The sequence below is a fragment of the Aegilops tauschii genome, chromosome 2, assembly GCF_002575655.3.
Source record: "Aegilops tauschii subsp. strangulata cultivar AL8/78 chromosome 2, Aet v6.0, whole genome shotgun sequence".
Lineage (NCBI taxonomy): Eukaryota > Viridiplantae > Streptophyta > Magnoliopsida > Poales > Poaceae > Aegilops > Aegilops tauschii.
The window spans coordinates 533,474,069-533,487,680 of NC_053036.3; the positions used below are offsets into that span (position 1 = coordinate 533,474,069).

The 13,612-nt window shown below is 46.4% G+C and overlaps 2 protein-coding genes and 1 long non-coding RNA gene across 4 annotated transcripts; all 3 read right to left on the reverse strand.

Moving 5' to 3' along the window:
- Positions 1-283: 283 nt before the first annotated feature.
- Positions 284-2,453, reverse strand: LOC109771939 (uncharacterized). Its single transcript, XM_073508953.1, has 3 exons — positions 1,683-2,453; positions 1,312-1,581; positions 284-1,217 (listed from the first exon to the last, which is right to left on the reverse strand). The coding sequence occupies exons 2-3, from the start codon at positions 1,333-1,335 to the stop codon at positions 414-416; spliced, it is 828 nt and encodes a 275-aa protein (XP_073365054.1). The 5' UTR covers positions 1,336-1,581; positions 1,683-2,453; the 3' UTR covers positions 284-413.
- Positions 2,055-5,425, reverse strand: LOC109771938 (APO protein 1, chloroplastic). Of its 2 annotated transcripts, XR_002234957.4 has the most exons (5): positions 5,067-5,407; positions 4,876-4,931; positions 3,868-4,229; positions 2,672-3,722; positions 2,055-2,584 (listed from the first exon to the last, which is right to left on the reverse strand). XR_002234957.4 is itself a non-coding variant. In XM_020330634.4 (4 exons), the coding sequence occupies exons 1-4, from the start codon at positions 5,086-5,088 to the stop codon at positions 2,888-2,890; spliced, it is 1,275 nt and encodes a 424-aa protein (XP_020186223.1). In that variant the 5' UTR covers positions 5,089-5,425; the 3' UTR covers positions 2,055-2,887. The 2 variants fall into 2 exon arrangements, 1 of the variants encoding a protein (XP_020186223.1); XM_020330634.4 differs by having other exon boundaries at positions 2,055-3,722; positions 5,067-5,425.
- Positions 5,426-9,997: 4,572 nt separating this feature from the next.
- On the reverse strand, positions 9,998-13,115 carry LOC109771927 (uncharacterized). Its single transcript, XR_012203220.1, has 5 exons — positions 12,947-13,115; positions 12,201-12,316; positions 10,881-11,921; positions 10,611-10,766; positions 9,998-10,463 (listed from the first exon to the last, which is right to left on the reverse strand). It is a non-coding gene; the product is annotated as an uncharacterized lncRNA (long non-coding RNA).
- Positions 13,116-13,612: the final 497 nt, after the last annotated feature.

The window sequence follows — 13,612 nt, forward strand, 5'->3', positions numbered from 1 at the left end:
TGCCTCCTTTTGGTTGTGATCATGGATACGATCCGGCATCCGGCACATTGTGTGGATCGGCGTAGATTTGAATTTAAGTTTACTGATGAACAGAATGTGGCTACAATTGAATGGCGTCTTCTCGCATCCGTGTCCACCAATTGATGCCTCGTCCATGGACGAATACGCGAGGTTTTTTGTGGGTTGCGGCCTGATAAATTTCTGTGAGATGTTGCGTCGCGAGAAATGCATCCCGATGTGATTTTGCTCGATCAACAGTTCAACAGAGGATTCCAAGAAATAAACTGAATAATTCATGGCGATCGATCAGGTGGATGTTGTACATGAACGAGGGAATGGTGGGAGAAGGGGAGAAATGGTGGATTAGCGTTGTCCCCGATCCATGGGATGTGGCTCCATCGATCATGCAAGGTTCACATGACGTGGCAGCCAACGGCGTTGTCCTCGTTGAAGTAGTCCGCATCGAAGCGGGACGGCTGGGGCCGGACCAGTTGCTGGTGATGGGGAGGCTGCCACGGCATCGGCGCCGGCGGCGAAGGCGGCATCGCGTAGTACCCGCCGCCGTTGTAGTAGGACGGCGCAGTCACGTTCGCCGCCGCGTAGTACGGCATCGTCGGCATGTACTGCATGGGCACGGCCATGCTGGGCGGCTCGGCGCGGTAGTACTGGTGATGCACCGCCGCCGGAGCTTGGTCGGGAGCGGAGGCCTTGGCCTCGGCGGCAAAGCCGTCGGCTTCTTGTTTGAAGGCGCTCCTTTCGTCACCGGTGGTGCCTTTGACCTTCTTGCCGTGATCATCGGCGTCACCGCCGTCGCCGCGCGGGGACTGCTGTTTCTGGTGCGCGCACTTGGTGCATTCTTTCTTGGACGACGCCGCCGGCGGCTTATCGCCGCTGTTGTCCATGCCGTCCTCCTTGCGCTTGCTCTTCTCGCCCGCCATCGCCGGCGCCGGCGCCGTCCAGTCGCCGCCGTCGCGATCCTTCCCGCCATCACCCTCGCGCTTCTTCGGCTGCTCCGGCGCCGCCTCCACCACCTCGGCGATCTTGCCGACCTTGGCGAGCTTCTTGACGAGCACCTTGGTGTCGACGTTGCCGACGACGGTGACCCGGTCGAGCGATGGGTGGATCTCCGTCCTCAGCACGCCCTTGAGGTTCATGGCCTTCATCACCTTCCTCCTGCAGCCGTCGCAGCAGCTCACGTTCACCTTCAAATCGACTCTCTGCACACACCACCACCAACAAAAACCCGGTCAGAGGTGTCCATTAATTCACAGCAAACACCATGGACGACTGAGCTCTGGATGTTAACCATACCTTGAGCTCTTCTTCCTTAGCCATGGTGATGATGACTACGGCGCGGGAGCTCAAGAGAGGCGACCGATCGCTCTGGAGCTGAGTGAGTGAATGATGAGGTGGGTTGGCTAGACCGTTGCCGCCCCGTATTTATACACCAGTGAACGAACACCGAACACACATGTGCAGTGCAGAGAGCTCTTGCAACGGGAGCAGTTTAGATACCCGGCCATACGTACACGGTCCGTCTGTTGATTCCTAGCTGTATTTACGCCTGCTATTGTAATCATCCTAGCATAAGGGAGGAGAGGGTATATACGGGGACAACTCAATCATGTGTACTTGCAGTTCATTTTTTTTTATGTACTTGCAGTTGCATTGCAGCCGCTCACCATGTTTGCTCTGTTCTTGCGCCAGCATCAGAGCAGGGCAGAGATATTATGCTGTGGCATCTTCACTGGCTACTGTAATAATATATGTGATGACCCCACATCTTTAGCTAGTACTACAATATTACTTCAACTGAAGGTTCTTTTCCTAGTGCATATATGCTATTAAAAAAAATTTGTGCGAGCTGGGGGCCCTTAATTTGAGATTATGTTGTTGACTTGCTGGGACATGGTTTATACAAAGTTGTACTCCCTCCGTCCGAAAATATTTATCGAAGAAATGGATAAAAATAGATGTATCTAAAACTAAAATACATCTAGATACATCCATTTCTCCGACAAGTATTTCCGGACGGAGGGAGTAACTGCAAATGGTTTATGATATCTGCAGTTCACTGCTGAGAAGAGCATGTAAGCATTGATCAGGCTGGCTGAATAGCCTGGCATACATCCTTCAGAAACAAATATACTAAGTCTACTTCATGGCTCTCTAACCATCCATTTGATATAGCTTTTGCAGCCATGTTACAGAGTATACAGCACAAAAGAGTAGAGGAGAGAGTACATTATACCGATAAATCTGATGGTATACATGTAGCGGCACCGGGAGCGATGATCTGGGATTCTGGGGGCAGGTACAAGTTGCACAGCTTTTAGTCCATGATTAATCACAGCCAGACGCACAAATACCCGAACAAATCCCGGTGATTAGTTTAATCCCAAGAATCAGCTCGCCATTAAGCATGGTACCAGCAGTGGAAAGGGGGAAGCCATCTGTATCGAGCCATCGTAAGTGCCTCACAGTCTAGCATAGGGAAGCATATAGCATCTCACGCCATTAAACAAGATTATACACACCATAGCAGAGGACATCCTTTTCCACTTCCTTTCTTCAAGTTGTGCATCTGCCGCAAAGCAGTGATCAAATGGTCACAAGATGCATAGTATCACTAGGAAGACAGGCGAGCGGAGGCAGGATATTCGGGGATCACCTTTTGATGAATACTTTTAGCAGATCTATGAATCAATTTTGAGAGTATGTCTGGTCATGGTTCAGCATTGTATTAGTATTATAAGACAACCTATGCATTTGCTGCTGCCTCAGGCAATATGACAGGGCCCAACCATGAGGCATCCGGGTAACAAGCACCTTTGGCTGGAATTTGGACTCCGGGCATCTTCAGAAGTGCAGGGGCAGAACATTGTTTTCATGCAGCCATCCGAGCTTCATCAGGGTCTGGGATGATGATATCAGTCCTCATCATTGGCCGGTACTCTGCAGGTATTTCAGCTCCCGCCTGCACACATAGCTCGACAACGGCCGGAGCTTTGCCATAGAAACTCCTTAGAGAGGATCTGAGAGGAGGGCCAGTGGGGTCAGGGACATGCCACACATAGTTCGGCGGTATGACCTCATCCACAACAGCATCCTGCCACCCGTGCTTGCCGTCTCGCCACTGGTGCTTGAAAGCCCCACAGAGCTTCACATTGTGTCCCCATGGACCAACGTGGACCTCAGAGCAGTACCCGCATGCTTTTACCGTATACTTGCTCATCAGCTGTGCAACACCCTGCCGGACATCGCAGTATGCTTTCAGTGTCCTCTCTGCATGCTCTTTCACATTGGCTGGCACGGGTGACTGTCCCTGTTGGTTGCTAAATGTGTCAAGCTCAGCAAGAAGAGATATACAGTCCTCCGATCGGTGTGGCTTAGGCTCATCGACAACTCCGCCACGGTCAATAACCTTCTTGCCAATCATCCGCACTGGAGCAGTCCGTCTCCTTGTGGGATATTGTGGTAGGTCGACACCAGCCTGAATGCATAGCTCAAGAATTGCTGGAATCCTGTCGAAGTCAAACCTGGTGTCATGCTTGACCCTCCGCCCAAATGGGTCAAAAAGATGGTAAGATTCGATCGGGAGCAGCACATCGTTGATGGATCCTCTGACCCAAGAGTGGTGACTATTTCGACGCTGGCTTCCTGAACCATAGCAATCTTGTATCTGGTGGCCAACTGGGCCAACATGGACTTGAGGGCATTTTCTACAAAATAACAAGACGGATATTAATATACAAGATATTTGCCGAATCATGTCACATGATAGTGATCGAAGTGCCTATACAAGGGTCTTGAAACATTAATGCATGTATAAACAGCTTATGGCACAGATCAGAATTTAGTGTTTACCTGCAACCATAAACTGTAACAACATTCAGAAGTTGAGAGATGCCTCTGATGAGCACTTTCCAGTTATCAAGGACTTCGTAGGCAACAGGCACAAGCTCTGGTAAAAGCAAACCGTTCTTTGGGGGCTCAAGAGGCTTCTCTATCCTCATCTGTGCAAGCCTCTTATCTTTGCGGGAAGCTTGAAGCATCTTTTTAATTGGGACAGGAAAGGGCTTCTTTTTGTTCTTCGGGTGTAATTCTGGGAGATCAACATTTTGCGGTTGTTGCTGATACCTCTCATGCCTCTTGCTAGCAGGATCAGGAGAGTACTCACAGCATGTTGCTGACCTTGCCTGGCCAACCCGTTGAGGTTGGGATCCTATCTGTGACAAGTTGTAAACAAAAGGGATAAGCATAAACAGTGTTTGCAAACAGAGAGTGAGCGTAAAATTCTTCCACTGCGGCAGCACTCCATCACAAATTCTTTTCAAGCATTCTACCGAAACCAAAATGACAGTAAAACAAACCAACGGGCCGTCAATAGTAGTTATCTGCCAGAATGTAATCACAGGAATAATGGTGTAGACTGAAAGGGGATCTCAAATTCAATGTAAAATGGCACTGCAGCAGGCCTGGCTGCATAAGATATCCACAACTGAAAAATGATAGGCCCTACGAATCTGAATAATTTTTGTTCCTAGCTGGGTGTATAGAGATGATATACTTGTATTTGTCTTTAATGTTACAGCAATTTGCCAATCAATAAGCTAGAGAAAGGCATGGGAGTTAAAGCGCAGCACGGGTACTGAAAAAGTTTTGCTATGGAACAGCAACCCCACTTCTAATGATTACCATTCATACGAGCAACGCAGCATCATAAACATCCATTTTGACTACCTAGAATGGTTGGAGGGCACTTCATATACTCAATTGGCTAACCTCCAGATGACATAAGAATCCATTCAAGCCTCTTGGCTGTCCTGTGATTGACTGGGAAATGATTGTACAGCGAGAGCAAGGAATCGATACCTTTACTAACTGGTTGGCCCTGGTTCCATTGATGCCTGTCAAGCTAAAACGAACGCCTGAATTGAAGATTCAAAGGTGAACTTTAGACTCAATTATACACAATTCTGACAATAATGTAAGAGTTAGGATATTGAAAAGGCAGTGGAGCTGTGGAAGGCAATGAGGATTATTGCTTGGCAATGAGAACCTACCCTTACAGTTAAGTATCTCCATGATACAAACCAGCACCCAAAAAGAGCGCTGCTAAATTCAGCAGATACTGCTGCTTCGGTTACCCGGATAGGGAGGAGGAGCAGACGATGCCGGTGGCGGAGGAAGGGCGGCAGCGGCGCCGGCAAAGGAAGAAGAGAAGGGCCGGGGCGGAAGTGCGCAGGGAGAGACCGAGCCGCCGTCTCCTCGCGCCCGTCCGTACGCAGGGAGCGCTACTGCCGAGCCCAGCGGAGAAACTATTGGGTAGGTCGCGGGCACGGAGGAGGGTGGCAGTGGCCGGAGCTGACGGGCGGCGACGAGCGTTGCACGAGTGGCGGAGAGAGATAAGAACAGCAAGGGTGAAAATATCTCGGGTTGTTATTCACACGTGGGCCCCGTAGGTCTGCCTGATACACAGGCTCAGCAATTTGGGAAAATGGGCTGTAATGTGCATGAGAGTGCACATGTATTGGGCCTGAACACTCGGTTAGACTACCCATGATGGAGTAACATAGTTAGTAACATCACATATATTTAGATAAAATAAATGATGTGGCAAGTAATAAATGAAGAAAAAGAGGCATGTGGTAACATAGCTAGTTACTACTAGTATGAGTAAACATCACACATATCAAGGCAAGATGAGTCTATAGCCTAATAAATGAAGTGTTGCATGTTACCACACATATGTTACTTCCCACTATAGAGGTAGTAACATAGAACAGTAACATGCCCATGTTACTACTCTATGTTACTACCCATTGTGACTAGTCTAAAGAAAGAGCATGGCTGTTCCACTCGGTTAAAGAAAGGGAATTCCCTATTTACACGAAATCACTCCGTTCCTAAATACTCCCTCCGTTCCTAAATATTTGTTTTCCTAGAGATTTCAAATGGACTATCACATATGGATGTATATAGACATATTTTAGAATGTAGATTCATTTATTTTGCTCCGTATGTAGTCATTTGTTGAAATCTCTAGAAAGACCCTATTTGTCTTTCTAGAGATTTCAACAAATGAGTACATACGGAGCAAAATGAGTGAATCTACACTCTAAAATATATCTATATACATCCGTATGCTGTAGTCCATTTGCAATCTCTAAAAAGACAAATATTTAGAAACGGGGGAGTAGATCACATGATAATAGGTTTTAACTAAATTTCTTATAAAAGGAAAAAGACAAATACCAAAAAATCCGATAAAAAACGAAAACAAATAAACCGGCAACCAAAAAATGAATGACAAAAAAACGAAGGCAGAAATACAGTTGTGTTTTTTCAAAAAATATCATTTTCGAGAAGCACAGTTTTTGTTTTTGTTTTTGAGAAGTACAGATCTATGTCTCCACTAGAAGCAAATTTGTGCTTCTCGTGGACACACATATTTTTCATTTCCGAGAAGTACAGTGTCGCTTCTCGTGGACACACATATTTTTCATTTCCGAGAAGTACAGTGTCGCTTCTCGTGGAAGTAAATCCGTGCCTCTATGTGCTTCTCGGAAAAGCACTTTTTTTTTCTTTTCGAGAAGCACAGTTGTGCTTCTCGCGGAAGCAAATCTATACTTCTTGTGGAAGTATAATTTTTGTTCCCTTTTTCAAGAAGCACAACTCTGTGCTTCCATAAGAAGCAAATATGTGTTTCTCGTGGAGGCATATTTTTACCCGCGCAAAAAAAGTTCACGCAATTGTTTTCTCCAAGCCCTAGGAAAAACCAGGTGAAAACCAAAAAGCCCAAAAAGCCTAGAAAAACCGATCTTAAATCCGAAAGCGCGTATTGAAAAATTTAAAAAAAATCAAGAGGGAGCGCCCAGCACGCCACATGTGGTGGTGGTTGGACACACCACTTGGCATGCTCCCAAGCCACTAAAAGTGACCCCTGAAGGTCCCTAGCGAGAGGTAACCTCCATAGCACAAACGCCGCCCACTGAGAATAGATGTCATCGACAAGATAGTATCCCATGTTGCAGTATCGGCCGTTGACAGCGTAGTTGCACGACGGTGATTCCCAATTGCAAAGCCTCCTGAACATCGGAGATTGCTGAAGCACGTTGACGTCGTTGTGAGAACCCGATATTTCAAAGAAAGCATGCTAAAGCCATAAGTCATGCGATGCCACCGCTTCTAGTATGATGGTGGCCTCTTTGGTGTGACCTTGATACATTCCCCACAAAACTTTGGGGCAGTTCTTTCATTGCCAAATGCATGCAATCAATTGATCCGATCATTCCTGGAAACCCCTGGCATCTCCAATAGCCAACAACTTCTTGTCCTACGCATTTGGTTCTATAAGATACTCAGGTCCAAACACCTCCGCCACGGCGCGGCAAACTTGACCGTAGTCTTCAGGCATGTGCTCTCCCTCATCCTGACCATCTCACCAATGACATTTGCAGCAGTACCAAGTGCAAGCATCCTCAGAGCAGACGTGCACTTCTGCTTGGCAGAGAAAGACAGTTGTCCGCAACAATCCCTTGTGAGTTTGAAGTAGTCATCGTGTGCCTCCACTCGCTCCACAATGCGCAAAAACAATGGTTTTCGCATGCGAAAACGGCGACGAAATCATGGATCATCCAGGAAAATAGGCTTGGGAGCAAAGTAGTCCCTGTGCAGTAGCTTTGCTCCGGACAACTCTTCTCCCTTTACCACTCTTCTCCCTTTGATTGTGCCCTTGAACTTGAGAATATGCTCCACTTGCCGGTCCGTTTCCTCTTGCATGCTCATGAGCATGATCATGTCCACTTCTTTATCTGAATCCGAGGAATCGAAGAACTCATCTTGAATCATTTGATCAAGCTCTGTCGGTCCATACTCCTCGTCGGACGAAGCATCAGAATCCATCGATTTCCCTAATAAAATCACAAAAAATCCGGTCAGACAATGTGTCGAACATATCAAGCGCAATGCGGAGCCAGAGAGTTGTCGTCGCGGTGGCGTCCGGGCCGGCGACGACGTCCCCCACGACGAGGATGGGAGAGAGGACTGCTCTGCCGGAGCTAGGGGCGCAGTGGCTAGGAACACCTATGGAACGGGCACAGCAGCGGAGCTGCGAGACGGACGACACAGAGGAGGAAGAAGAGAGGAGAGAGCAAATGGATCTAGCAGCTCTCGCGGGGGAAGGGGGGATTTGGTGCAATTTGCGATGGAGTCGGACTATCGGGTCCGACGTGGCCGGCGTGTCCGGGCGCCACCCATATCCGCCCCATATTTGGGCTGGATGTGAGGGGTGTCAGTTAGCCTAGACATTTGAGGCCCGTTTAAGGAGGTTGTCTAGCGAAATTTCGTGACCGGTCAGTCCGCCCGGACGTATGAGGCGCCCGGCTGTAGATGCTTTTAGATACGAGGGGGTGCATGTTGTTTTCTTTTTTAACAGACGTGTGGGCGTTTGCATCTTGTCCACACGCGTGGATCCGCGTCTGTTTGGGGTGCACGAATCTTGGCATGATTGTGGTGCCACGTAAGACTGGGCTGGTGTGTGGGCATTCACCCGGTCGCCCACACGTCCGTTTCACCACACGGAGGGGCCGGTGTGTCGGCGTTTAGCAGTTCGCCCACACGTCAGTTTTCACTCACGCACAAGGGCTGGTGTGTGGGCATTTGCCATCTCGCTCACACGCCCGTCTCCTCTCCCACACCCAAGCTGCCAGTTGCCATGCGTTTTGCAGTGTACATGGCAACTGCCCTAGTGTAGCAGATGGCAACTCTTTTTTTTACCCGAACATGTCAGTTGCCATGTGTTTTGCAGGGTACACGGCAATTGCCCTAGTGTGCTTGTAAGCAGATGGCAACTCTCTTTTTACCCGAACATGTTGTTTTGCCATGTCCTCTTTGTAGCGCTACACGGTAACTGCCTAGTGTTAGTAGGTGGCAACTCCTAAGGTTTTTAAATCATGGCAACTATAGTAAACCGGACCATACATGGCAACTGCTTAGTGTTAGTAGGTGGCAACCTCTAAAGTTTTCAAATCATGGCAACTATGATAAACCAGACCATACATGGCAACAGCTTCAGTTGTCCAAAATGGCATCTGGCACTTGATCTGAGATGGCAACTGCAGTTGAGCAACCATGGCAACTGTAGTTTAGCGACATGGCAACTGCAGTTAAACGGACATTCAAGAGGGTCCGGGCCATGGCAACTGCGGGGACGCATGGTGACTGTCACGCGGGGCGTGCGGGACCGTGAGGTAGGTGGCTGAGAGAGGTCGTGTGGGCGTTATGCATTTTGCCCACACGTAGGCATATGAGAGGGACCGCAAGGAAAAAAAGGCGTGTGGGCGCTAGTTGTTTTGCCCACACATAGGCATGTGGACTGGTCCTCTTAGACACCACACAAAACGTGTGGGCAGACCCCCTTAACGCCCACACGTGTGGCAGTTATCATCGTCCTTTTTTAATCAGTTGCTTTATTGCTTCGGTGATGCATTATGAGATTGTAATATAGCCAGTGCAGATGATGTATGACTTCATATTTGTAATGAAAAAATTTATCAAAAAAAATTCACTTAACCCTCTCAAGTTCGGGATATGGCCCACCAACATTCTCAACTATAAATTGGACATGTGACCCTCCAAATCTTTCAAAACCACTGCGCATAATCCCCCAGGACGAATTTGCACAATGGTTTTGCCATAAAGGCAGTCCATATGGCATTACATGTACTATATAAAGAGGGAGAAGAAACCTTGTGACATGGCAATGAAGCTGGTATTTTATCATCGCTGCAGCTTAACATATGCCAAACATTGCCACCGTGGCAGATCTGCCTTCCAAAACCACCTTGGAGTTATGTGCATTGTTTTTAAACTAAAACTTTGGAGGGTCAGGTGTATGGTTTCATAGTTGAGGATCAATCAGCCAAGCTTTCAGACTTGAGGGTTAAAGTGAATTTACTTTTATTTAACTATATGCAAATATCTAATGAGCCGCTTGAACCGGACCACTGGCCCAAACTTGCATGTTAACTAGGACAAACCACACAAGCATCCATCTACTGGTTGCCAGTACGGCATTGCCTACAGGGCTCAAGGACCTCAAATTCAACAGTTGATGGAACTCTCCCAATGATGTATCTACTCGCAGCCTCAACAGCTCTGTTAGCCTCTTCAAGAGCTCTCTCACTCATATAACAACATTTACCCCACATTCTTGCAGCACTGCATATGCTTGTATCACCAAGCTTCCTACCATGGCCACCAGGGGTCGTATCCAGCGTGAGACACTCCAGCGAAGGAGCGCTCTCAAGGATGTGGATTACAAGCTTAATAAGGCTCTTGGCTGAACGGAAGCCAGCGATCATCACCCGTTTGAGGTGGTCATGCTGGTATGCCGGTTTCCCCCTTGGGTATGCATCGCCCCCAGCATCATAATAATGTATTATGGCATTTCGTTCTATCTGCAAATAATGATGTAGCATCAAACATTAATATCACTGTTCCTTGATAAGCAGTAGTTTAGAAGATAAATAAGACCACAATCGTTTATAAGATATATGCTCACTGGTTTTTCCATAGATATCAAGAAGACATGAATAGTGACTTACACGCAAGATGAAAGATTCCAAGGCAGGAGAAGCATCAAGAAAAGAAGCCAGAGAAAAGGTGTCATAGACAGGGGAACAGGGCCCTGATCCGTTAAGGACAATCTTCAAACTCTTGAGGTGGAGGAGCTTGTCAGGAAGCATTGGAGTGTTCACATTCTGAAGAACAAAGTCCCGAGAGTGATTATGTAGTTCAATATAGCCACTATAAGCTAGTCTGATGATGCTTATAAATATAATCTGATTGAAATGTAAACCCAAAACATATCTCACCATAGGACAACAGGGTAAGCCTCTCGACATTGCTAGCGATAGATGGAAGCTTGGCACGACCGTAAGAGATGATTCTGGACGGATATAAAGATGACAAATGTACTTCTGTAAGTTGGGAAGAATCTCCGATATAGATCTCTGGCGGGAACCCAACATAGTGAAAAGTGAAGAGATTCGGAGCGCTGATATCTATCACCTGAATCTTTTGACAACTTGTAACTATGAGCAAATTAAGTTTCTGCAGTGTACACGGTATCTTCAAACAAATTATCTCATTGCATGAAAATATATCCAACCGTTCTAAGCTGAAAGATTTTGAGAGCAACTTCCATAATCCTTCCTCAGTAATGCGAACACGGAATAGGTCTAAACTTTTCAATCTTTCAAAATAGCCAAGTGTTTCCATAGGTTGAAAAGTGCACTTGGAGATATTAAGGTGCTCAATCGAACTCGCAGCTTGCTCGTCAAATAAAACCATAGTTTTAAATAGCGCGCTAAGCCTCTTAGCGGCGGACCTTTTCTAAATGCTATAGCGTGCTATAGCGAAGCTATTTAAAATGTTTGTTCATTTGTTTGGATCAAAGTCTCTTAGCGCAAGACCTTCTGTAAATGCTATAGCGTGCTATAGCGGGGAGCTATAGCGGGCTATTTAAAACAATGTTATAAAACCGAACATGGAAAACAGTATTCTTCTTTCATGGAACGAGACAACGAAAAGCTTAGTTCTTTGATACCAGATTTGAGAGCAATTCTGAGCCACCGGTCCAGATGGAAGGCACTCGCACTGCTACAATGGAAAAGATCAAGTTTAAGTGACTTCACCTTCATCCCATTTTTAGAATAACTATTAAGAATTTGGTCAACTTTGTTGATGTGATATATTTCATTTCCCTCAAATTTGTCGCCAATCAACCCAAGTGTTCGTTTATTGAGTTTGAGATTTGAATAACATCTCCATGAATGCAGAAATCGTTTAGATACACAGGCGGCACGGCCAGCGTCTTTTACTGGCATAAGTGAATGTATATGATGTAGCATATCCTGCAGAAACATTGTTGACAAGTTTAATGATTAGATTATAGTTAGTGATTTCACTTAGAACATACAAAAAATTATATTGTTATAACTGGCACATGCGTGTTGCATCAAGACCTACATTAAAGATAAAAACAACACACTGGACTAAACTTGTTTAAATGTTGTTAGCGAATCTACCATGCAAGATTGTTGATCGATAACAAGAGGTGTACATATGAGTGCTGCGTCCAAATGCATCTACCACGAGAAGTTAAAATAAACATGCAGTTATTTGCAACCCACCTCAGGAAGTTTGTCAAGCTCAATGCCTTGTCTCCTTTTGGGGGCACCTTGAAGAATGTCGCTTTCTCGGCAAGTTTGAGCCTCTCTTTCAGCTGATGAATCCCTCCATCCCCTGCCTTCAGTGCATTTGGTCTCATTGATATCAATTTTGTTCATCCAGCATGCCATTAACATTTCACGTGATTACAAAAGTAGGAACGGTAAGCAGTACTCCCTCTGTAAAGAAATATAAGAGCGTTCAGATCACTATTTTAGAGATCTAAACGCTCTTATATTTGTTTACGGAGGGAGTAATAAGTTGGGGTTTTGTTGGAATTGTTTATTCAATCTAAAGCGCTAACTTAGATGTACTTTCAGTGTTTTTTTTTTCGAAATTCCACGCTGAATTGATAGTATTTCCTATCTGGCATCTTAGTTCCTTGCATAATCTAACTCGATAGTATCGCCCACTATCCAAAAAATCTTTTTTCCCCACAGCCAATTTTCTGCAGTTTATCAGAACCATCAGGTATGGTGGCACATAACCACATATATAAAGAATTGCCGGGAGGGATTGGCCCAAATTGCCATACACCAAACCAACGCCAACTGACGGCTGAACCGATTTATGACGGATGAAACTGGTAGAGGTAGAGGGAAATTGAAAAGATTAAAGATGCATCAGTTTAACGGAGCGCTACTGCGGGAGAGAGATTGCTATGAGATGATTTTTCGCCTAAAACAGAGATGCGGAGAGGGATACGTACTTGCAGGAGGAGCGTCGAGTTCCGGCAGGAGCTGCTGTGTCGTGCGCACGACGCTCTGGATCTCCATGGGCGCGCTCTGGTGAAACCCTAGGTGCTGACGTAGGTGAGGGGTGGACATGGCGATCTCACCGTGCCAGGCGGCGAGTTAAGGCGGACAGGGCAATACGCCGAGGTCTCTACCATAATTTTTTTTTTATATATAGGTGAAGGTCTCTACCATATAGGAATGCTCCTAGTTTTTTTAGACAAACTCACGAAGCTTTTATTCATCCGTCACACAGTTGGCACGAAACAAAAATCTCCAGGATGGCCTAACCAAACATGACGGACGATCCCCCCGGTCAAACGAGCCGGCACGGCCCATCCCGTTGTAAACGTGCCTGGCACGACACGGCCCACCAAGGCACGATTAATAGTCGAGCCGTGCCGTGCCGGCCCACATGCTGCAGGCAGCAACCCAAGCACGGCACGGGAAGTAAGTGGGCCGGCCCGTGGCACGCCAGCCCGTGTCGGCTTGATTTATTTTTTATGTGAAATACCTTAAAAACAGGAGGAAAGTTAAAAATATATTAATTTTTTTTAAAATCGGTGAAGTATTATGTGGGATAAATTTAGAGTTTTCTTAGTACCTACATCATTAAAACCTTCCATCTCGAAGAAATAAAA

Coding starts and splice junctions, on each gene's coding strand:
- LOC109771939 (XM_073508953.1), bottom strand. CDS start 1,335: ATGGCTAAGGAAGAAGAGCTCAAG. Junction 1,218..1,311: donor CTAAGGAAGAAGAGCTCAAG/GTATGGTTAACA, acceptor TGGTGTGTGCAG/AGAGTCGATTTGAAGGTGAA.
- LOC109771938 (XM_020330634.4), bottom strand. CDS start 5,088: ATGGAGATACTTAACTGTAAGG. Junction 4,932..5,066: donor GGAGATACTTAACTGTAAGG/GTAGGTTCTCAT, acceptor TCTTCAATTCAG/GCGTTCGTTTTAGCTTGACA. Junction 4,230..4,875: donor GGGCCAACCAGTTAGTAAAG/GTATCGATTCCT, acceptor AACTTGTCACAG/ATAGGATCCCAACCTCAACG.